At 38.2% G+C, this 25,595-nt stretch overlaps 1 protein-coding gene across 1 annotated transcript; it reads right to left on the reverse strand.

The window, feature by feature from the left end:
• Nucleotides 1–89: 89 nt before the first annotated feature.
• On the reverse strand, nt 90–24,912 carry slc29a4a (solute carrier family 29 member 4a). Its single transcript, XM_066675448.1, has 11 exons — nt 24,789–24,912; nt 13,139–13,375; nt 11,275–11,406; nt 10,932–11,045; nt 6,312–6,440; nt 6,096–6,170; nt 5,741–6,006; nt 4,312–4,441; nt 2,985–3,172; nt 2,567–2,807; nt 90–788 (listed from the first exon to the last, which is right to left on the reverse strand). The coding sequence occupies exons 2-11, from the start codon at nt 13,299–13,301 to the stop codon at nt 655–657; spliced, it is 1,572 nt and encodes a 523-aa protein (XP_066531545.1). The 5' UTR covers nt 13,302–13,375; nt 24,789–24,912; the 3' UTR covers nt 90–654.
• Between the last annotated feature and the right edge of the window lie 683 nt (nt 24,913–25,595).

Below are 25,595 nucleotides of genomic sequence, written 5' to 3' on the forward strand. Positions count from 1 at the left end.
TGTCCCTTTTTTAAAACTAAATAAGATACAGAAACATTGGGAACAAAAGAAAATATACCAAAAAAAAGCTTTTATTTTATGAGATCCACATTCAGTTTGCTCTAGCAAAATGTCCAACATTCATAATGCATAATTAAAGATAGTGTTCTCTCCTCATTCTCATTTTACTTGTACCCAACATCACTAGCGAGACAGGATTTCTGGTGAAGGTAGATGCAAAAGGGCCTGGAGTTTTCCAGTAAAATCCATCTCTGGAGCATACAGACATAAAAGCTCATGGTTTCCTGCCATAAACCACCACAAGAGGGGTAGTCAAAGGGAGTCTCTGAGGAACAGCCCAATGCAACCAGCGTTATCACCAGACAGCAGACACCCCCTTTCTAAAGCTCATCAAACCAGTTTCATAAAACATGAATAAGCAACACAATGAAGCATATGCTACATACAACCCTTGACTGTGTCAGCAAGTTTTTCTCCCTCCCACTTTAGTACAGTCAAAAAAGCACAGCCTTGCAGCCTGGACAAAATATAGCTGCGGTACAGCTTTGATTTGTGGGAGCTGCTGAGTTGCTACATGGGAAACAGTGCCACCTGATGAGATTGATGCGAAGAATGAATACAGTTGCTGGAGCTGTGGAGTGCAGTTGCAGGGCATTAATAACCCTGGGTGCAGTTAAACCCAGTCTCTGAGTGGAGGCCTGAGCCTGGAGCAGTGAAACTGTATGCAGCATAGGCCACCACAGAGCCCAGCATCAGTCCAGCCATGTAGGACACAGTCATAGTGTTTCCTGTAGGAAAGAGGTAGCAGAGAAATTGCTGAGAAAAACAAGGCCTGATACACAATGTGGTACTCATACAGACACATAACTATAGTTAAAGCTGCACTTTTCTATTTGGGGACTTGGAGGCCTCTCTTGTGTAAATATGTGAATGCATGCAAAATGAGAAAGAACATTTTGTAACAGAGGTTACACTTTCCAACGAGGCTTAATCAAGTGATTGCAAGTGAGCTGGAAGAGGTTTCTAAAGAGAACTCAATTAAAAATCTGATTAAGAACATGTCTTCCAAGAATCTTCCAAATAAATTATCAGTCTTTTCCATCCATTCTTCATCAGTATAATGCTGATTTTGCATTCATGACCCCTCAAATAATCATGCACTCAGCCCATTGAGCCAGTTTCTATTTGAGCTGTGTTTCTGATGTTAAAACTTAGATTACACATGACATGATCCAAAAAACTAATGTCAAAACATAATGTCAAAAAAAAATCTCCTTTAGATAAAATAAACGGACATTTAGCAAACTGCAAATGTAAATAATCACACATATGCCTCAAAACATAGTAAATTGTTTATTAATTTCAAATAGATTTGCTCATGTTTTTTCTGGCACGATAACATGCTGCTATCTAGTAGCAGATGTCTTCTTGAAGCCTGACATTTGTTAATATCATTTTTTATAGAAAACATGTCATAGTGTCAGAAAGAATGGGGTAGAGAATCAGTGATATTTTAAAGATTGATTTGGCAGTATTTGTGATGCTATTGTTAATCTATGGTGTTGGTCTTCACATTAAGACAAATTAGTATTGACAGGTTATTTGGAATACATGAATGCATTCAAATGTATTACAACTGTATTACAAACCCCATTTCCAGGAAAGCTGGGACATTTTGTAATATGCAACTTTTAATAAACTGACCAAAGCATGAAGAAAAGACACACAAAAATAGATGGTACCGGGACAAAATCCACGTGAAATATTGATATAAAATTAATGTCATGTTTTGAAGCATTATCTAATAATAATAATAAGGTAATATAATAAAGAAAAACGTTGCACTGCTGAAATATGGTAACTAGCAAGAAAGGGCAAAAAATCCCCCAAAACTTTGCACAATTATAACACTGAGTATCATCTGTTCCCATATGAATAAACCGTGTAAGTAAAGAGAAAGGAGATGTAAAACAGTGGTAAAAATGCCTCTGTTCCTACTTTTCAAACTAATTCTAGAGGTGTTTTTATTTATTAAATAAAATCAAGTTGGTCACTAAAAACATTGGAAATCTTTTGTTTGGGCCTTCGTCCATTAAATAAAGCTTTAAGAGAATTCTTGTTTTTATTGCATTTTACAACATACCCCAGACGTTCTGGAAATTGAGTTTGTATTATTTATTTTCAGTAAAAGCCAAGTAAAGCACAAAGTTTCCAAAATAATACCTACATTTAGTAAACATGTACATTTACTTAAGTATTTCCCTCCATAGGCAGGAACCACAAATATAAATCTATTACACATTATTTAAATGTTTCAAGGCAAATGTAAGAGGAACATAAAACATTCTGATTGTCCTCTCTATCTGACTACATTTGGGGTAAGTAAAATTCTTCTTTAAATGTAATTACTCTAATCGCTTCACCAAAATGCTAATGTGGCTAACAATGCATGAAAGCTAGGTGGCACCTGCTGATTTCATATTCTCATTTGAATAATGCTAACTGGCCCTTACAGTCATTAGTGGCAGCATTAGCATATCTGACCCTTTAAAGTCAGCAGATTTACCTGCAAGCTCCCTCTGCTCTGGAGGCACTTTGCCAGCTGCCTGGATCATGGGCACACTGCCGAAGTAGCCATTACTGATTCCCATGAGGAGGGAGAAGACACAGGGCCATGCCGGGTGACTGAGGGTAGGCTTTTGCACGGGGTAAACACACATGATGAAGAGAGGGATAAAGACCACCCTCACACAGGAGAAAAAGAGCAGACGCATACCATTCCACTCATACGGCAAAGCTGCCAATATCTGCAGGCAAACAGATAACACAGTTTGTAAGTTGCTTATTTCCCAGGGAAACCTTTTAGGGCTGACAGGATAAGTATAGATATGAATCATCATTCTGATAGCAGCAATCTGTGCTGTACAATCAAGATTAAGACAGAGTGGAAAGGGCATGAAGGGCATTTTCTTTCAAGAACTCACTTTGCCCACAAAGTCAGACATGTTGAAGATGGCCATGATGAGAATGGGCAACCACTCTCCCAGTGTGATATTGCGTATCTCTGACTCCAAGCCCGGGAACAAGCACAATGTGATGAAGTAGGTGACGGCAATGGACAACATGTAAGTCCAAATTACACGGGAAACCACATAGCGGTGTAGGATCATATCTGAAGGAGAAGGAATCATAAATTATATTTTCTCAGGAAGTCACAGTCAATGACTGGAAATATTTCATCACCATTTAATACAAGTCAAACATCCTTAACCTCAAACTGTTGGCTCATAACAAAGTTAATATTCTTTAGATGTATAATCCATTAAGTAATAAAAATGAATAACTGTTCAATAATTACTAAAAAACTAATGTTTATTTTACTGAACGGTGGGCCTATATACAGAATTCCAGCCTAAGAGTTTAAAAATCATACATTTATATGCTATAACCAACTATTAAAATATACCATAAAATGAGTAAATTAATTAACATCCTTCGCAAAAACACATAACTGAACTAGAGATCTGGCATTTTTAAAATGGAATTGTATAGCTGCTTTCAAAAAGCTACACTGCCATCAAGGACAAATATTTATGTCATTGTAAGCTATTGTAATGAAAAGAATCCTAAGCCAGGAAGCCAAGAAACAGCTTATATTCTAATAATTGGACCCTAGTGGAGTATCCTTGACTATATTCAGTCCAGTTTCTAATTCTTTTCGTATGCACGTCACCCAATTAAAATTTAACCAGAATTCTGGCCTACACCAGCACCTAAACGGAGTTTAAAAAGGGCAACAAAATGTACAGTTATATATACAGTATGCCATATCTATGGGTGTGCAACTGAAGTACATTGCGTGATCAGTGAATGAGTGGAGTAACTTTAGCTTGCAGGCATTTAATTACAAACAAATGAATGTTTAGCCTGCCACATATCATTCACATCAATGATTTGCATGCCAGCTTGATATCATTCACATCCACAGCGTCTGTGGATACTTTTCCAATTATATGACAAAGCAGTCTTGGTAGACCCTTCCATAATATTTGATGTAATTAAAACCCATCTTTCACAACAATGTCTAGCTTTTAAAACAGATCTTATAGAAGAGAATCTGTATTTAATTCTGAATAAGGTTTTTGGAGGGCAATGCAGTCAGGTGTTAGAAAATTTAGTTCTTGAGAAGTCACTGAACCTGATTATGTTATCAAATTCCTTATCCCCACAATTTTTTAAAATAAAATCTGCCAAATTTCTATGTAGGTTACACCAGTTTTTGAGGTATGATGATTGCTGGTGTGATCTTACCCTTGATGCCTGGCCAGCTCTTTTTGATCTTTACCTTAGGCACGTCAAATCTCACGTACATGCTTGTGCCTGTGTAGTCTGTTTCTGTGCTGCCATCTTCAGGAGGAGAAACACCCACAGCACCATTACCCTAGAAGACAAAAAAGACAGACTCATCTTGTCGCAGAGCTACACAGAAAAAGGGAGGGGAGGCCCTCATTTTCAGGAATTCACTAATTTTGTACATTACATATTTTGTACATTGAGATTGTTGAATAAGAACAATGAAAGTGACTGACAATGAAAAAAAAATGTAAAAACCAGTAGCAGGTCTATGTAATCTCTTTAGAGTCCATACTGGATTCAGCCATTATGAGCATTTCTCTGCCAGAGCTATGTGAAGAGGACCATTACTTGATTAAATGCCTGGCTCAGCCAGTAAAACCACTCTGCTTAATTTGTTGTGATTAAAAAAATAGCCCCTTGGTCCCAAGGCAGTGAAGACTGGGAGTATGCAGCATAATAATTCAAGAGCATAGGAGAGAAGTAGGATTCACAAAACAAAAAAAAATGCCGTGGAGGAAAATAGCATTTGACTTCACAGTAAAACCATAACTTAAATTTCTATGCAAATATTTTATGCAATTATTACAAGCTTGCTTTCTTTGTGAGTCAGTTTGCCACTAATGAGAGCATTGACAGCTTTCCAATATGGCAGCTAGCAGAAATTATGGTATATTTTGTTTGTTCAGACAGAGCAGATTCTACTAAGTCTCTTTTCACCCATGTGCTGATTCTGATCTCCAGGGTCTTCTCTATGAGCCTGTTTTACTAATAAATTCAAAACATACCATGACTCCCAAAAAAAAAGGAAAAAGAGAGAGAACATTTAAGGTTAGTATTCCATCCATCTCTTAGAGAAGTGAACAGCATTTAGCACTAAATCAAGCTCTTTCAACTTCTCTCTGAGCTATAAATCACGTATGCCAGAATATAACTAAATGAATATGGTTTTCTGGTAAATAAAATTTTCTGTCCTTTCTGACTCTGAAACATGGGTAACTTGTATGTAAAGGCCGTTTTGACTGTAAATTGAATAATAGAGTGTCTGTCTTCTGGTTTCAGGTAAATGAAAGAAACTGATGCAATAAATTTAATAACAGAAACATTCATAGATAAGTTAAAGAATCATTAATTAATCTTGGAAACAGAAAATGTAAGAAAAAATACAGAAACTCAGTATTAATAAATACTGCTTTTAAACTGCAGACTTACTATGTCAAATAATAAAGACTTTATATATATATATATATATATATATATATATATATATATATATATTCAGTGTGTGTGTGTATATATATATATATAAAGTCTTTATTATTTGACATAGTAAGTCTGCGTATATATATATATATATATGAATACATATGAATGAATAAAAACTTACAAATCTTACTTCCTCTGTAATGACATCATGGTGGACTTGGTACTGGTTTCCATGATGTGAGTGATCTTTGGAGTGGGACAGACCCTGTCGGGCCAGGCTGGTGTAATAGTGCACAAACCGTGTCCTGCGAACCAATAAGTGCAGGATGAAGCACATCAGCTCCATGCTGATGGAAATGAGGAAGAAGATGATGGTGTTCTTTCTCTCATCTTTGATCAGCAGCTTGGTGAAAATGCGGCTGAGTGAAATGATCACACCTGCCGTACCTAATAGAAGAAAAACCTTTAATTTCAAATATTATTCAGGAAAATATATACAATATGTACTTTAAACCACATAATGCACATGATCTTACTTTCTCCAGTCATTACTCCTTGTGTGTAGCGTTTTGGAAGCATCCCCATGTAGCCATAGAAACTGGACTGCTGCACTGTATATAATGTGAAATACATGTCAGAAATTGTACACAATGGCAGGAAAATGGCTTGATGTTCATGAGATGCAAGAAGGAAGATTTTTGTTGACATATGCTGTACCCTATCGAAAGTTTAGGAAGACCATAAATCAATACCTGTGCATCCAAATGCCACGACACCCACAGATATCAGGTTGAGGGCATACGCCTGGTTTGTGGTGAACTTCTCCAGCCACACATCAAAGATACTGACAAAAAGCAGAGGGCCAAGAGCAAAGAGGTAACCTGCAAGAAGTGACATTTACTTCAATCAGATAGGATTCCCTCACAGCAGAGTGAGAGAGAGAGAGAGAGAGAGAGAGAGAGAGAGAGAGAGAGAGAGAGAGACCACCTGAAACAACTTGGTAGACTTGTTAAAAAAATTCTTGGCAACATTCAGTGTAGTACAGATACTACATCCTACAGATGTCCTATAGATAAACATGTTGTAATGGCGTTGGATGTGAATGATTAATACACAGTCATACTGTGATCAAGCAACTTTTACCTCAAGAGGGCACAAATGCAGATTGGAAGCAAGGAAACTAGACATTAGACTTGGTATATGGTGATTACTTGCACTCATATCCAGCATCTTAAAAGCCTTGCTGAGAGTGGATAAAGCTCTGCCCAAGTCAGTCTCCATACAAGCACATTCACATGCACAAAGAACCCTCAGTACCACAATCTACAATATGTGCCCCAAACATATCAATAGCCCAAACAGTACCCATAAACAATAAACAGCAGGAGCTGATATGCACACTGGGAGCTCTCCTAAGAGTCCCAGCCCTGCCAAGGCTCTGGCAACTAACAATACTATGAATTAATTTAACTTGTTGAATATTGTCCAGAGGTTGAAACAAGTAAAAGTACAGCTACTTGGGTAAAATTATGACTTGAGTAGAAAATAACCGAACATTTGTCTGAGTAACATGTAGAAATGGATGGAAATGCATAATACATCCAGCACTGAGGCATAGCCCTCCTCTTAACTTCATTTTCTTTTTTCCTTGGATTTATATTGACTCAAAATATATAAACATCCTGAAAATAATTGGAATTAAAACTCATATCAAGTTTATGCATAGGATATTTAATGTTTCTTTGCTAGTTGTCTAACCACATGTTAAATAAAACAAGATGGAGCCCTAAAGCAAGAGGAAGTTTTTTGAAGGTTATAAAATATTAAAATGTTATAGTGACCTCAATATTATATAAAACAGCCAAAACAATGTGTAAAATGTTTATATTCCTGATATGTTTTATATAGCATAAGCAGCCTGTACAGTAAAGGTGAACAGGACATTGAAAATATACCCCCCCCAAAAAAAAGAAAAATGAACCAGTATTTAAATAGTAATGACTAAAAGGTAAAAAAGTAGAGTAGACTGCATATCTCCTCTCTAATATATTTGAATAAAGGTATCACAATTTGAAAATATTCAAGAAAGTACCAATCCAGTACAAATTTACTTGGGTAAATGTAATTATTGTTGACTTCTTATATGACATCAATCAATATAGCTATGTAGGTGTCCAAACAGGTTCACATAGTAAGTGATTCTGAAGAGGTGTGTTTCTGCCTCAGACTGAAAATAAGCCTTGCTCTGTGTCACTGATGATCTTTTATACAGTCATCCCTGCAGCTCCAGGAAACACAAAATCACAAAAGTCATTAAAGAATAAAGACTGAATATTTCTGGAATCTAGCTGCTTTTCCTCGTCCTCCTATTTTTCTCCCTCTAGGTCTGGGCGCTTATATGTTTGTCCTTCACAAAAATGGCATTAATAACATTGCTCCTACTGAGACGGCTGCTAAATGTGTGCATGTGTGTGCGTGTGTGGAAAACAGAAGCTAAAACACATATGAAAAATATTCTAATAATGGCTTAAAGTCCCAGCAAAAAATATATGATTATATCCATACTTCTGCTTTAGTCCCAATGCAGACATTGGGCACTGCATACTAAATAAAATTATCTGAATTTTTCATTTTTGTATATTGCCCTCTAACCACTGTTTTGGAATTTTATTTCATTTTGTGTGAGGTGACAGGTGAGACTATAGTGAAACACATAAAGCCACCATATATTGCTTATTTATGAATTGAGGCCTAAAAGACCAGCTACCAAAAGCACAGAATACAAACAGAAGAAAAGCAGTGGAAAAATATCCAAGATATTGTATGGAATCACACTGAGGTGCAATCCTGAACTTGTCATGTAATGAATGTTTTAAGTCAACAAAACATTAAAGGCAGCCAATATGAGCGATGTAATATGAAATCTATCCCATACATTGTAACACAGAGAACTTGTGCCATGTTGACTAACTAGGTGATTACATTTGGTGCATACCTCAATTAGATGTCTATGCCCACACAGAAAAATGACAAAAGGAGACAAAAAAAAAACCCAAAAAACTTTTTAATATACTTTTTGGAGAAGTTACTACAATGCATTATTTTACACAGATTGTGAAACCAACTTGCCAGGGATTTTAAAGAATAGGCAAATGTATATACCGAAAAACAGCACATACAACCACAATGAAACTATTTTGAATAAATATTTATTTTAAACCATGAAACATTATGTAAGTGTTGACTCAGTCTAGTTTACATAAGCTTACTTACATCTCAATATAGTGTAAGTGACTTTAGGCTGAGCTCAGAGATATGGCCAAAAATGTCATTGTGATAAATTTTTCTATATTGATCAATCTCGATATTTATCACAATATTAACACTGACAAAGGACATCCTTCTAAAAATGTAGGCTGAATTCCACAAATGTTCATTACTCAGAAAGAGTAAAAAGATAGATTAAGAAGAGTTTAAAATAATAAATAAAACTATAAAAAGTAAATAAACACTCCCAAGTGCTAAACTGTAAACATTTTGCACTTAACCCATTAGAATGGTACATGTAACTGAGGGAAAGCTAGAACGGTTTGAGTTTTACACGTTCATTCATTCACTGTGTGTAACTGTTTACACGTCACAGTGGGTCCGGAGCCTACCTAGAAAGTTCCACCATTTGGGAATGTTTATTTAAGGGAAGCAGCCTAATCTATGGCGTCGGAACCAATTAAAAATATGCAAGAGTAGAAAATATCATGCAAGGAAAACCACATCAGGCAATGAACAGTGCCCTCGCAAATGGGAAACAATTTTCCAAAAGGAAAATACACTGAAAACTGACTGAAGAAAAACAAACTGTTTTCTCCCTGCGCACAAGGGATTTTTTGTTTCTGTGCTTGTGTTCTGACAGGGAGTCGCCATTCAAGACAAAACACAAAGTAAACAGGAGACTATAAGATTCATTCATTATCTGTAACCACTTATCCAGTTCAGGGTCACAGTGGATCCAGAGCCTGCTTGAATTCACTGGGTGCAAGACGGGAATACATCCTGGAGGGAGAGCCAGTCCTTCACAGGATGACACATTCACTCACACGTATGGACACTTGAGTCACCAATCCACCTACCAACGTGTATTTTTGGACCGTGGGAGGAAACCAGTGCACCCAGAGGAAACCCATGTGGACACAGGGAGAACACACCAAACTCCTCACAGAAAGTCACACAGAGCAGGATTTGAACCCACAACCTCCTTTAAAGCTTAAAGTCATAAACTTAGAATATCATGAAAAAAGCTGATTTATTTCAACTATTGAAAAACCCAAATTCAAAATTTGTATTCTGAATTGAATATGTATTCAAATGAATACATACACAAATCACTTGAATTAGCTGATCATCGTTATCGAGCCAAAAAAAATTACTAAACAAATCATATCGTTTTATCGCCAGGCACTACTTTAGGTTTAGCTTGCTGCTGATAATAAGCCTTAAAGCTAAGATATTATAAATATTAGCCTCGTAACTCCAGTGCAAAAGTAAAGAAACCAGACACCAAACATGACTGATCCACTGCTCACTAGGCAAGGCTGTCTATATAAGCTTGAACATTTCTTATTCAAGAGTATTCTGAGTGTTGAGTAATTATATGTAAATTAAGAACCATATGGTTTATTAAATATATCTTGTTCCTTTTTGTCTCATGCCATTTCTCACGACAATATTTAAGGAACAAATATATCTTATAAAATTTACAATTTATGGTTTATCTATTTCTATATATTTATTTATGGAATTGTTGTATTCACACATTATGATGAATTAAAATTATTTGTAAAAACTTTACTCTTTATACTGAATCTTTGTGCATCAATGCCTCTAGGTGACAGTGTAAAGATTGCTGTATTAAACCATGAAGAACAATTATAACAGTACCCTATAAGAATACCTTAGGCATTTCAAGCTCTGGTTGCTGTTTTAATAAAGAACTGTATGAGTTATTTTATGTAGTATCTAACCCTGGAGAAACATTTCAGTTCACTGTGAACTATTCACAGTGTATATAGTTGAAATGACAAAATACACTTGATTAGTCTTGACATTGTAATGTCCCATTATAAAGGAGAAATGTGCCCAGCGTTTTGGGATTTTTTCTTACCAATATAAAATTTTTCCATTTTAATTCTGTCCCTATTGCTCTTCCAGCTATGGATGTTGGGCAGGAGTGCTGATGACTGATTTGGCTGAGGTAAGAGGGCTAACCATGCACTCTTTCAGTTCAGTCAACTGCCTCCTCCTCCCCCAGTCCCTTTACATGTGTGTGTGTGTGTGTGTGTGTGTGTGTGTGTGTGTGTCCCAGCAAATGCACTCACCCACGGTGATCCTGGTGTGCAGGCTGAGCATCTCCACCAGAACATTGTTCAGCACTACCGCAACCAAAGCCACAAGAATATACGTCAGGCTCATGTCAAACACAATGGACGTCCCTGAAAAAACACAACAACATGACATCAGTTCCCATCTACATTCACATTTCTTATCAGTGCTTGGTTTTAAAGGGACAATGGAGGTTGGGTGAACAGTTACAAAGCAGTCTTGTGTCACGCAGTGTCACACTGCATATAAATTGATATAAATATTTGAAATTGGCCTTCAAAATCTTAACACACACACACACATATATACATACATACATACATATATAAAAATTTGTACCTTCAAATTTATGATGCAGATAATCCACATCAGTGATGAAGCTATTGTAAGGCAGCAGGAAACCAACTCCAGCCAGCAGCATAGCAAAATAGATCCCATGATAGCGGTCATCCGGAACAGGTTCCTCAAAAACTAAGAACAGAAACCTCAAAGACTGATTTACGCATTGATGGAATATTTATCAAGATGCATAAGATGCTTTATACAGTCAAATTATATGAATCTATTATTCTGAAATGTGCTGTATTCTAATACTTCATGCCATCCATTGTGTGTGTGTGTGTGTGCCTTGTCACTTTAAAGACATTTTTGCATGCATATGTATGAGCATTGTTTATATTCTGCTGCCCCATTCTCATATTTTTCATCGGGGCAGTGATTGACGGAGGTTCATTTCCTTTTGGCTTCCAAGTGGCAGGAATGTTGGGATTTTTTTAAACAGTCTCCCTACTTTTGAACTGAATACATATTTATGGTGTCATAACAAACTTTCGAAATCCATTTTCACCATTTTTTGTTGTAGGGCTGCTCTTTGTATTGTGTGAGCATTTCATTGTGAGGTCACCAACAGAAACCAAATTACTTGGAAATCAATCTTGAGCACTGACATTTAGAATATTTTTATTTCTATATATAAACTCTAACATATATTTTGTAAAAATAAGAAGCGTGTAATAAGAATTACTGGTAAACAGGAATAAAATGAGGATCATAATTATAATGTGTATGACTAAACAATGTACAGAGGTTGGACAATGAAACTGAAACACCTGTCATTTTAGTGTGGGAGGTTCCATGGCTAAATTGGACCAGCCTGGTGGCCAATCTTCATTAATTGCTCACTGCACCAGTAAGAGCAGAGTGTGAAGGTTCAATTAGCAGAAACACATCCAACAGATTAACTGTGGACGCAAGAGGAAGCTGTCTGAAAAGGATGTTCGGGTGCTAACCTGGACTGTATCCAAAAAAAAAAAAACATAAAACCACAGCTGCCCAAATCACGGCAGAATTAAATGTGCACCTCAACTCTCCTGTTTCCACCAGAACTGTCCGTCGGGAGCGTCCGTTGGTTGCGTCACTGCCAAGGACTACCAAGCCATTCTGGAGGACCATGTGCATCCAATGGTTCAAACATTGTATCCTGAAGGTGGTGCCGTGTATCAGGACGACAATGCACCAATACACACAGCAAGACTGGTGAAAGATTGGTTTGATGAACATGAAAGTGAAGTTGAACATCTCCCATGGCCTGCACAGTCACCAGATCTAAATATTATTGAGCCACTTTGGGGTGTTTTGGAGTCAGGAAACGTTTTCCTCCACCAGCATCACGTAGTGACCTGGCCACTATCCTGCAAGAAGGATGGCTTAAAATCCCTCTGACCACTGTGCAGGACTTGTATATGCCATTCCCAAGACGAATTGATGGTGTATTGGCCGCAAAAGGAGGCCCTACACCATACTAATAAATCATTGTGGTGTAAAACCAGGTGTTTCAGTTTCATTGTCCAACCCCTGTATATTTGAATGTTACAAACTGCACAGCAGTTAAAAAAAAACAAACACACTTTAAAACAGTTTGCCTGTTTCTCTGAGAGATTAGAGAGTATCGTTTGTTTCATATCCCAATGAGTGATTTAACAAGGCCTTGCAGGCAGCATTAGTGTCTTATCTAAACTAACATGATTACGTCTTGCTGTTACATGGCAGGTGATATAACCTTCGCTTCTGTTTAACCTCTGGGCTTGCAACTTTAATCTAAAGAACTAACACAATTTGTCCAATTTGTAGAGATTGCATTTGGCCCAGGATTGGATGTATGAATCTGCAGGAAGTGCAGTAGTTATGTAAGGGAGACACTCACTAGGCTCAGAGAGAGCGAGCACGCCTTTGTCTGGGATTTCTTTGCCGTGGCAATCCTCGTCCTCTAGCTGATAGCTCTCAAAGCTGAAGCTCATCACCACATTTCCCTCTGGGGTTTGGGCAGGGGTGGCCTGCTTACGCTTGTCTACTCCTTTAGAGCCCATTGTCCGACCCTCCAGCTGACCAGACACTAAGTTACTTTATGCCTGGTGAAGTGGCAATGGAAATATGGCAAGCTCTGTACAGAAGAAGAGTTACATTGTTAAGCCATGCTGTGGCCCTTGCAAAATAATTAACAAAAAATACAGCTTTTGCTTACAGTGTTGGGCTGAAGACAGATGCACTTGGAAGGTGGAGTTTAATAGCATACACAATGTTAAAACTAGACTAAGCAAACAGCGGTAAACAAAGAACTAAGCACTAAACAGAGACAGGAGAATGTGGAAACTAACATAGGACTAAGGCGATAAACAATTAACAAGACTAAGCAATGAACAAGACTTATATACATACACGGAAAGGAGAGAAACCTATGAACAACAGTCACATGACACAACCAACGGATACTGTCAAGAGATCAGAAGAGACTATAGGTGCGTCTTAATTCAGGGGTTGCATCCTTTGAAGGATGCAGTCTATGAAGGTCTGTCCTTAGAAGGTGAACGGAGCTAAACAGTATTTTACAGAAATAACAGCTATGTGTTCTGCTTCAGCTTTAGCCACTGTGTATTTAACTCAGACCAGTGTCGTTTAACACCACGGGAGATAAACAAAAGATAAAAGGGTTCATTCATAGATAAACATTACATTTCCCTACAGTTTAATAAACTGCTCCTTGCTCCTTGCTATTTTGATGTAAAGTTTGAAACTCAATTCACTCCTCTGCTCATGCTGTAATATTCTGAGATTCTGATAAAAGATTGTCCTGTTGCATCGTCCAGTTCGCTGGAAAAGAAGGACGCATTTGTCGCCCGCATAGTCCGAAGGAGTCTCCGAAATATGACAGCTTAGTCGCACTGCTGTGAGGTGTGAAGTGGCGTTGTGCCACTGTGATTGGCCTACAAATGCATCCTTCAAAGGATGCAGCCCCTGAATTGAGGCATGCTGAATAGTGAACATCCGTCACATGACACAGGAGGAGGTATGGCAAGAGATAACATGAGTCACAAGCACATTAAAATAAAACAAAGCACAAAACAAGTATAGAAGTCAAAGAACAGAGAGACCAAGCGTGACAGTACCCCCCACCTAAGGTGTGAAAACCAAACCAAAATAAACAGGAATAATGTAAGGCCAGGGCAGAAAACCTAAAATTCATGACAAAAAAGGGGCAAAAGGGGCAAAACATAAATAAGATTAAATACAGGATCATAAATATAATCCAAAGAACAGGAAAATATATTTAGGACACGAGACCCTAATGAACAAGAACACAAGGCAGGACATGAGACAAAATACAGAAACCAATACACGAGCAAAAAAAAGGCTAGGCTAAACCAAAGCAAACTAAATATTCAGTAAAAAAGCATAATAATCTAGACAAAGAAAACGGAACAGAGCACATACAAAATACAAAAGTAAAAAAAAAAAACAGGCACAAAGAAACCAAACAAGAGATCACACAAGGAATCAAAAGCTTAAACAAACACAGGACATTTGGAAAGGACATTATGGGAAAAGAAAAAGGTAAAGCGCAAGACAACAATATAAATCAAAGAACAAAGAGACAAAGCATGACAAATATCTATATTATACATAGCTGGGGTTTTGGATTGAGGATTCCTGGTTGATCAGTAACATATAGAATTAGTTCTTGTGGGCATTTCTTCTATTTCACACATGCACGGTAATCCAGAAATATTTCAGAGGTTACCCGGAGGAGCTATGAACACGACAACCCACAACATACATCCGGGTCCTTACCCGGACATTATCCTCTTTGCATCCTAGTAAAGACTCCAGTTAAAATCCAAAATATTCCAGAGTTTCTCCTGCACACGCAGACCACATGCTGCCACAAACCTAAAGCATGCGTTTCTCCCATCACAAGAGCATGTCTGACGTAGAAAATCTCCTACTGTGCACTGCATGTGTGAATGACAACTCTGGGACATCCCCAGATGTTCAAAGTTGAGAACATATTTTGCCTTCTGATGTAATGTTATGATACATGTTTGTTTGTTTGTTTTTTACAGCAGTCATATAAATATTCGTTTAGGGGTTAAATCACTAGCCCTCTCAGCCCAGGTTTGTTGATTTTAATTCGTCAGTTAATGAGCTGTGGAGTGAGTAGAGATTAGTCTACACATATTTAGGCAGTGGTATGTATCTAGTGTTGGTCAGCTCAACGGGGAGATATCTGTATTATTTCAACAGTGGAAAATGTTAGTAAAAGCTTAAAAACATTATTCTTGTTTTCATCTCATTACTAGCTGACTAGGACAGTCATCTCATCATAGCAAATTTATAAGAAAATGGTTTCAAGGAAATTTAAATTCTCAAAGAAATTTAAATAAATACAATTTCAAATTAAAAAAAATGGCTAACTTCAATTAAGAATATTAATAGTATAATGTTATCATGCACTTCTCAATATGTAATGACACAGATTACACTGTAACACTAAACACTAAAGCTAAATACAAGTGTATAAACTGTTAAAAAATCTATCTAATTCAAATATTTATGATTCAATTTTAAGAATGCAAGTTCATTTAGAAATAGTATTCGAGTCTATGATGAGGTTTAGGTCTTGGTTTGACATAAAGACTAGGTTTAGTGTGAGTCTTAGATTTTTTGGCTAGGGAAACACTTAAGTGAATTCAACCAAAATAAAGCAGGGACACTCCAAAATATCAATTTCATATCATTATAAGGAATCAATATATGACCAATACCATTCATTCATTCATTCTCTGTAACCGCTTATCCAGTTCAGGGTCGCAGTGGATCCAGAGCCTACCTGGAATCACTGGGCACCAGTCCTTCACAAGGCGACACACACTCACACATTCACTCGCACACTCACACCAATGGACACTTTTGAGTCGCCAGGCCACATACGAACATTGATTTTTGGACTGTGGGAGAAAACAGCAGCACCCAGAGGATACCTACACGTGCAGAGGGGGAACACACCAAATTCCTCACATACAGTCACCTGGAGCTGGATTTGAACCCACATCCTCCAGGTCCCTGGCGCTGTCCCTGGCCACCATGCCGCCACATCAAAATCAGGAAAAACTAAATAAATAAATAAAATATAATAAAAGTCTATCTAAAGTTCACAATTGGCTTTACGTTGATCCGTTACATTGCAGTCATGTCCAAGCCATTTTGCAGTGTTCCTCTTCGCTTCTTCTAGGCTTAGCAGCCTAACTACATTTACACTATATCAAAGTACACATCATTGAATTGTCAGTCATCATTTGGCAAGCTCGAACCTTTCAAAAAAAATTCAGGAACACCTACTATATATCCCTGATTTTTTTTTTATTTTACACTTAATATAATATGTTATTTTTTCCAATGCAAGATTTGAGGTCAACCGCAACCCTGAAATGGATTAAGCGGCAAAGAAGAAGATGATGATGATGATGACTTGATGTCATTCCTTTTATCTACTGTGATAGACCAGGGGCTTCCTTCTTCCAGGATCGAGCAATTACACACTTATGACTAAGAGGAATATCATTGTCAATAAAAAATTACACTATGCGAATTACACATTTCCAGAGATCCTGTATTACAGGGCATTCCCATATACTGTGGAATAGTGTACCATTACTCTTCTTGCATTTACAACAAGTATCTGTAATATTAGAGTTAATTTGGTGTAGTCTGAATTAGGGGTCAGATCGTGCTAATGCACATACACTCCTCTGCAGTTCTTATAAGTCATTTACTGTGTACATATTACACATCAGTCGAATGGGCAGACTCTCGGGACACTGATAATGCGATAATGTAAGTCAGTACTATAAAATGTATGACTACTAAATTAAAACCAAAAGAATTAATTATTCCCTATATGAGATATCATCCTCACAAAGAAAAAAACAAAACTGTGGCGCCACGAAGCCTGAAGAGCCCACAATTGATCCACACACACAAAGCATACCAGCGCTATGTAGGTTGTCTCCTTCAAATCCAGACCAAAGTTCGCAAAAAAATCAAACGTTCAAAATAAAGTACAGCAAATAAAGACATAATTGTAAATCTCTGCTATGGCCGTGTAGCTTGTACCCTCAGCTTTAACGACACGTCCATCAAGTCTGTAGACCAATCAGGGGCGATGCTCAACCAAGGAGGCGGGGAACAGCAACAGCAATCAAAATAAACAACAATCAAAACAATAAAATAAAAAAGTTTTTTCAAAGCTTACATCCCTTTCACGGTCTGTCCTTTCCCTACTGAGGCCATTTAAACACAGGAGGAGAGTGAAGGAGGCGGCCTCACTCTACAGCCAATCGAGGAAAGCTCTCTATTTCCAACACTTCTGGCCTTAAAAGGGGAAGAGTACTGGGTTTGAAAACATTTGGAAAGGTGAGATTAGTCAAGGAAGGTAAAATGTAAAATGTTCCCATTAATATTAGATAATAAATTTTTTTTCTGCAGTAAAATTAATAATTTTCTTTATGGAGAGGTTGGGGGTCTTTGATGATTCCAAAGCAAAGACGTTCAAAGAAGATCCCAACTAAAATTTAGAAAAGTGCCTAAAATGTCTTGTTGTTTTGATAATATTTTCACCACTGAAGGTTACTTTTTATATATCTTAAAAAATTCCGAAGGCTTATCAGTAACATTACTTCATAAAATTGCATCTAGTTTATACATTGCCTCAAGATTTGGGTAGGTAATTTCAGGCGGAAATTGGAAAAAATACCTGGAGCGTAAGAGGTTAAAAACCAGCATGAAAAAGAATTGTGATAAAATCTCGTCGTGATAATGTATTTTTAGCATATCATCCACCCCTAGTCTGAATGGTGTAACGTACTATCTCCCTAAGCCTTTTGTATTAAAGAAGTTTTGAATTAGCATTTAGCATTTGTGATTGGGCCTTCCCACAGGCTAGACTCCATTCCTCTTCAGATATTTCCTCCTTTAGTTCGCTCTTCCAGGCTTCAACCGCTTATCCAGTTCAGGGTTGCGGTGGGTCCAGAGCCTACACAGAATCACTGAGCGAAAGGCCTCTTTTGATTTTCCCACCATAAAAAAACTATAGAGAACATAAATGTGGTCTCTTCCTTCTAAATGGTCTAGACTTATTTTTTGTTGATATATTTTTGATATTGATATGATTGTGTATTTATTTTATCGTTTTTTGATCCTTTAGGTTTCCACTTTTCTAGAAATTCTATATGCAAATATGTACATAAAAAAATATCAGATATCAGGATTGGCCCAGAACTGTCATGTGACGCATCCTTAAATAACGTATTACCTGAGATAAAAACCTCAAGATGTAGAATTTACATTTAGACTAAGAGACTAAGGTGAAAGTCCTCAAAATATCATCATCCTATGTTCCTCCGGTTTCTTATTTGCCATGTGACCAGTGACAAATTAATACTGTTATATTTGTCTATATGCAGGTATAATAATATTTTCATAACTGAATTGAATACATGTTTGTGAGAGGCAAGGGAGGTGAAACCTGCCTGTGATGCAAGTGCTGTCAGGCAGTAATTCAGTGACTGAGCATGGCAGAATAGTAAAAGCCAGTGAAGCCTCCAGCTACTTTCTGCTTACTTTGTCATGTCATTTTACATCTCACTTATCTCTGCCTCACTGCAAGGGAGGACATACAGACCCTCGTTTGACCTTTTTTTTATTTCCACTCTGAAGATACATATATATTCAAAGCCATTGTGCCACACTGACATTAAATAACTAAGTTAAGCAGTACTAAGCCTTTTCAGTTTAATTATTAAGGATCTTATGTATAGGCTAGGCCTATGCTGTGAACCTGCATGGTCTAATGCTCTACCCGCCGCAGCTCCTGATAATCTATTTCATGCACAAAATCAGGCAATTACAGTAAGTGGGGTGAGTCACACTATTTAGCTACAATAGATGTCATTATTTAATACGCTAATAAGGAACTTGTGCTGCTCTTGGAAATTCCCCAAGCCAGCATTGCTGGTAGATTTTAGCTAAGTTCAGGCACAGTTCATGTTAAAGGAACTATATGGGGGCAATATTTTGCTTCCAAATAAGCCAGCGTTGTTGGTGCTGCCACATTTCCACATCAGTCATCTGTTAGCAACTGTCAGGATGGTACATATCTCTGGAGCAGTCTAAAGAAATATGTGTCCCAAAAAGGAGCATTTTTGAGAAAATAAATCCAAAACAGAGCTGAGAAATTTCTAGTGACTTACTCATATATAACCTTTGCAGTGAGTTTATGGTGGTATATTAATAAAGACCTTATTGTTTAAAGTCCAGCCTGTAGGGTAAAGTCTCATTGGCAGGTTCTTTGTTTGCTGTAGTGGTGGCAATAATAACCAAAAGTTGTTATGCCCAGCCAATCTAAGTCCTACACAGCTTCCACAAGCTCCTCCTGGTCAGATCACTGAATGTTCACAGGCCAGCCAGGAGAAATAATCCCCTCCAGCAGGACCTGGGTCTCACTATCTCCCTGTGGTCTCATTCCAGTTGACTATGCTCAGTATACCTCCAGCAGGAGAAGTCCTGGAGGCATCTTTTTCAAATGCCAAACCAACCACAACTGGCTCCTCCCAGTGCCCAGAAGCTCCTCCCAAAATTGTTGAACTCCTTACTCAATCACTAAGATGATGCACACCAACCCACCAGAGAAAACACATTTCAGTCTCTTTTATCCACAATCTCTTTCTTTTAGTCATTAACCAAAGCTTGTGACCATACGTGAGGGTCAGGATGTAGATCGACCGATAAATTGACTGTTTCTCTGTATGGCTCAGCTCCCTCTACACCAGGAGTGTCTGGTATAGTGAACACTTTACTGCAGATGCTGCATCTAATCTATAGTCCATCTCATGATCCCTCTCTACATCACATGTGAACAAGACCCTGAGATGCTTGAAATCCTTCAATTTGGGTAAGTTTTCAGCCCACACTTAATGGAAACATGCCATTTATTTCCATTAAATTAACATGGCCTCAGAATTTGAGGTGCTGATCTGTCTACTGACTCTTTCACACTTGACTGCAAACCAATCAAGTGTACGCTTGAGGCTTCCCAATGAGAAAGCCAGAAGGGCAACATCATCCGCAAAGAGCATAAACGTGACATCTTAAGCCCCCAGACAGAAGCCCTCCTGTCCCAGGCCAGGCCTTGCCACACTGTCCATGAATATCAAGAACAGACGTACAAGTCACAGCCTTGACTGTCCCACAGCCACAGACATAACTCAAACTCTGAGAGTCCAAGGGCCAAATGGCTCACCACATTGACCCTAGTATGCCAGATTATTGCTTCTCCTGCAGAATATTTCAGGGAACACAAGTCATATGCTTTCACCAGGTCTACAAAACACTTTTAGATTGGAATAGCCATCTCCTATGACCTATCAATTATCTGTGTGAAAGTGAAAAGTTGATTTGCTGTTCCACCACCAGGATGAAATATGTAATTTTCCTCTCAAACCTAGGTTTGACTATCAGTTTGATTCTCCTTTCCAGAACCTTAGCATAGACTTTCCCAAGAAAACAGAGAAAAGTATTGTCATGGTAATTGGCACAAATACTCTAGTCCACTTTATAATAATGGGAACCACTACCCAAGTTTGCCAATCCAAAGACACTGTCCCCAATGTCCATGCAGTGTTGTAGAGGTGTGTCAACCAAAACAGCCTGTCAGCAAGAGGGTCATTTCCTCTGCAGTGATTTGTAACTACCTCAGTAACATTAGCCAAAGAAACAGCATCTTTTGCAGCTACTTCCACAATGTAAGACTTTAACAGGGTCCATTCAGATGTCATGTCCCCTGCCTCCTCATGTGAAGATTTTGCTCACAGGCGAACAGTTGAAATCACTCTGGAAATTCTCTTCCCAACCAAACCTCATTCTATATTTGGGCCTTCCGGGTCTGTCTGGCAATTTTCCCTGCCAACTGGTCCAGCTCATTATGAGATGATGATCAGTTGACAGTTCAGTTTCCTCTTTACCTGAGAATCTAAAACTTATGGCCTCAGATCAGAAGATATAACCACAAGGTTCATCATTTACCTCAGGAACCTTGAGTTTGACCATTATGGTTGCCATGGACAAACCATGACTAGAACTGAAATCTAATAATGTCACACTATTTGGGTTCAGATCAGACAAGCCGTTCCTGCTAATCACTCATCAAGATTCCAAGTCATTGCCAACATGAGTAAGCCCCCCATCAATACACCAAAGTCAGTGCAGGAAATCCTCTCCAGAACTCTATCTACTATCTCCAAGAAGGTTGAATTTACAGACTCGATGTTGGGCACAAATGCACACACTTAGGCCATACAGAGGTAACCTCTCATTTACGGGACAAACTCCAACTGTACAGCTGCCAGCCAAAGACTAATTTCTAAGAGCCAGTTTCTGATCCAAGGCCCATGGCGTCAGGGACCCCCATGTCCCAGTCATGTTCCCGATGGGCACAGTACCACAGTTTTAATCTAAATCTTGCTGTAAATCTGACTTGGCTGTAAATGTCCAGCCACATTCAAATGAGAAATACTGTCACTGCATTTCAGTGTGAAAATAATATTGACTGATTGAAAATTTTGAAAATTTGAAAACGGTGGTGCAGCAGGTATTGTCGCAGTCGCACAGCTCCAGGGACCTGGAGGTTGTGGGTTCGATTCCCACTCCGTGTGACTGTCTTTGAGGAGTTGGTGTGTTCTCCCCGTGTCTGCGGGGGTTTCCTCCGGGTGCTCCAGTTACGTCCCACGGTCCAAAAACACACCTTGGTAGGTTGATTGGTGACTCCGTAGGTGTGAGTGTGTGAGTGAATGTGTGAGTGTGTGTGTTGCCCTGTGAAGGACTGGCGCCCCCTCCAGGGTGTATTCCTGCCTTGCGCCCAATGATTCCAGGTATGCTCTGGACCCACCGCGACCCTGAACTGGATAAGCGGTTACAGATAATGAATGAATGAAAATTTTGAATATTGGTAAATGACATTAAATGTTTTCTTATGGTATAAGTGATTAGGCAAAAATAACCATTAGGCTATAAATCAATTTCACTGGCATCTGTAATAAAAGTTGATCATCACTTTAAGCACTACCTTTCTGTGTGATATCTTTATGAGGCCCCAAACATGTCAAACATCTGGTTCCTGTGACCACCCATGTAAACACTTCTCACTCTGTATGTTTTTCTACAACGTATCAAATCAATTTGAACCATCTGTTAAAACTTTTAAAAGAGTGGTGCCTTTTCATAAATATTTGTGTTCGGAACTGCAAGTGTAACAAGTAGAACTATACTTGTTTAGTAGGGGTATACAAATACAAAACTCTTCAGATGGCAGGACACCCAAGGATCTGAGTCCTGCCCCCTGCACAATTCGTGTGTAGCCTATGCCGTTCTATGTTAGCGTGAGGTAGTAAAGCTTCAGGATCTTATGGGAGTAACAGGGCTAACTTGAAATATTGAGCTGGTAGTGTGCAGCCTATGTGACTGTAGTCCAAGTTTAACACCTACCTAAATCAAGCTCATTATATCGCCCTCTCCACAAGCAGCCAGAATCAGCACAAGTCCGTACTCTGAAGAGTCTTTGACAACACTAACTTTGTTTAAAGTTAAATCTCGAGAGGTTTTATTTGTACACAATTAATCTTTTTCCAAAATCAGTTTTTTTTACATAAAGATAATTAGCGGAACATATAAATGAAAAGACCAAGATCCCACTTAGTGTTTTTTTTTTTAGGCAGCAATATTCAGCAACCAGTGAGTAGAGTTGTATTCAAGGCAGCGTTCTAAAACTCAAACATTTCACTACTCTTAAAGTTTCCCGTTGTTAGCCTCTCTTGGTGGTTTTACAATTTACACAGCTGGTCAGTATTCCATACAAATGAATCAATGACAATCTATTGTTTTACTTTCTTAGACCCTGTGTTCAACTTATTAAACATTGCAAACACAATTATGAACATAGAAAACTCATTTATCCCCTTTTCCACAATAAAGTCAGTCTCTAGCGACTCTTTGAGTAGAACTACAACACTCCTCGTTTCAGGTTAAAGTCACTTTTCTTTGGCCCAGTGCTAGAGCAAAGAGAGACTCCTGGCAGGGTGTACTCACGAAAGGAACGAGGGATACCCTGACAGTGTCTCTTTAATGGCGGCTACCAAAGAGTTAGTAAGTTGGAGAGCGTTGCTGCACCATTTATGTTAAGCTGTCCATTTCCATGATTCTGTGGGTGTCTGAGAATATTGGAAACGTCCATTCACTCTGACTTGTGAAGCCGTAAAATCGAGTCTGCGTTATTTAGACTTATATTTAACTACAGTATAGCACCCGTTGGCTGTACTTCAGAAACCACACCAACCTCCCCCCAACCAACCTCGCTCCTTTATACCAAATATACTCTCCAACTTCTCATTGACTCCTACACCTTACAAGTCCTTACACTTCTCTCTTTTAGTCCATTGCTTAAAGGAGCATCCTTTAAAAAAAATGGAAAGTAAAAAAAACCAAACCAATGAATAGTTTGATACAGTCACATCAATATGGGCTGTCACACAAGCATCGTGAAAGCAGGAGAAATATTTGCAAAATCTTAAAACACATGCATATTCACCACTCCATCAACTTAAGCAAGCTGTCATGTCTGCCATCACAATGTCTCGTACTGTTTGACTACGCTATTGCATGTCAACAAGAGAAAGAACTGCAAATAAGATAACAAGCAAAGCACAACAGCTGTCAAACAATTGTCCCTAAAGCCTGCACTGTCATCTAGTAAAGGCTGGCTCTCTTTGAAAAACAGAAATACACATTATGTGCTCTGCTCTATAAGATAGAAGATGAAGTAAACAAACAAAAAATATACAACAAAAAAATAAACACCTTCTGAAGAAACCTGTAAGCCATAATTTGCCAGGTAATTAAACCTACCACTCCTCTGTTCTGAGTGTGACTAGGTAATGAATGATAGCTTCAGTGGAGCAATAATAATGTTATTTTACACTAAGTGCATTAACTGCTAAGTGAGGCGCCTTGACAGTTGGTGGCGCTGTAAATGGTTCCAAAAATATTCACTGGAGTGATTAATTACTTGATGATTCAGTAATGTAGAGAGAAATTAAAAAGCAAAAAAAGTATACTTTGGCTAAAGGAAACAGAAAACCACTACACAAATGGACATGTCATTACTCATAACAAACCAAACATTGTGAACAGCTAGGCTTCTGTGGAGTCTAATACATTCACTTTCCCATCACAGTATAATAATGAATATAAAACACCACTCTATCATCCAAAACATTCTTTCATGTCACCAGTACTGTTTTTTCTACATTCTACAGAGACCACATAACGTGTGAAACACTCGAGATACTCCTAGCTCTGAGACACATACACTATTTCATTATTCAACAAAGAACAATACAAGTCACCTATGCAGAATTCATGGAGCAAACCCTGTCGTGTGTAGGTAAGAGAACCAACAGGTTAAAGCTCACCCCAAACGATTTAGGCTCCTCCTGCACGCATCTCAGTCCATTGGAAAAACACTCTTCATGTGTGACATATTTATAACAAGTACTCTTGCGTTTTGTTTAGATTCACTGAGCAGCTCTCCGACAGCTGTGCTCTTCTACCAGCAGTGAGTGCACAGGGTTATTCTTTCCCCACCCGTATTCACACAAAGCCCACCCCCTGAGCCGTTATTGGCTGGTAGTACACCGGCTTTGTTCTACGATTCGCTACTACTTCATAATAATCGGCAGACCGCGTGTGAATAAGACTGATCAACCAATAAGAGCACAGGGGGTGGAGCTTTCCGGAAAACCGGTGAAGAAAAAAAAACATCCACTCGCGTTGTCATCCTCCGTTGACTTCGTGTTAAGAGGTCGGTTTCTAATCACGTTTTATACTACTTTAAATATTTGTCTGTTTTAACATGGGAGTGTTTGTGGAGAATGGGATTTTAAAGCATACAAGAAACATCAACACTTTGGTTAATACCACGTTTATTAGAGAACTAAAATAATGTTGTCTAGGCCAGCTGTTATTCTTTTCAGAAACTGGAAGCAATAAATGGATTTAGAGGTTTAAATTTGGATTTAAAACCTTCAAATAAATAAAACGGGAAAATATCTTTCTTACCCTAATCTATAGGGTAAGCCAATACAGTCTGATTCTGTTTCAGATTCTGATTTACACTTTCAATCAATCAATCAATCAATAAATAAATAAATAAATAAAGCAAATAAGTGCATTATATTTGGATTCTGGTTGAACGGTAAGCAGCAAGTGAAGCTGATATT

Source organism: Hoplias malabaricus, chromosome 6 (genome assembly GCF_029633855.1).
Source record: "Hoplias malabaricus isolate fHopMal1 chromosome 6, fHopMal1.hap1, whole genome shotgun sequence".
NCBI lineage: Eukaryota > Metazoa > Chordata > Actinopteri > Characiformes > Erythrinidae > Hoplias > Hoplias malabaricus.

Bases quoted from the DNA above. Each gene is read 5' to 3' on its own strand.
- slc29a4a (XM_066675448.1), bottom strand. From the start codon at position 13,301: ATGGGCTCTAAAGGAGTAGACAAGCGTAAGCAGGCCACCCCTGCCCAA. The intron at 11,407-13,138 runs GTGAGTGTCTCC...TTCTGTTCTTAG, and splicing joins GCTCGCTCTCTCTGAGCCTA to TTTTTGAGGAACCTGTTCCG. The intron at 6,171-6,311 runs GTATTGATTTAT...CATTATATACAG, and splicing joins CGTGGCATTTGGATGCACAG to TGCAGCAGTCCAGTTTCTAT.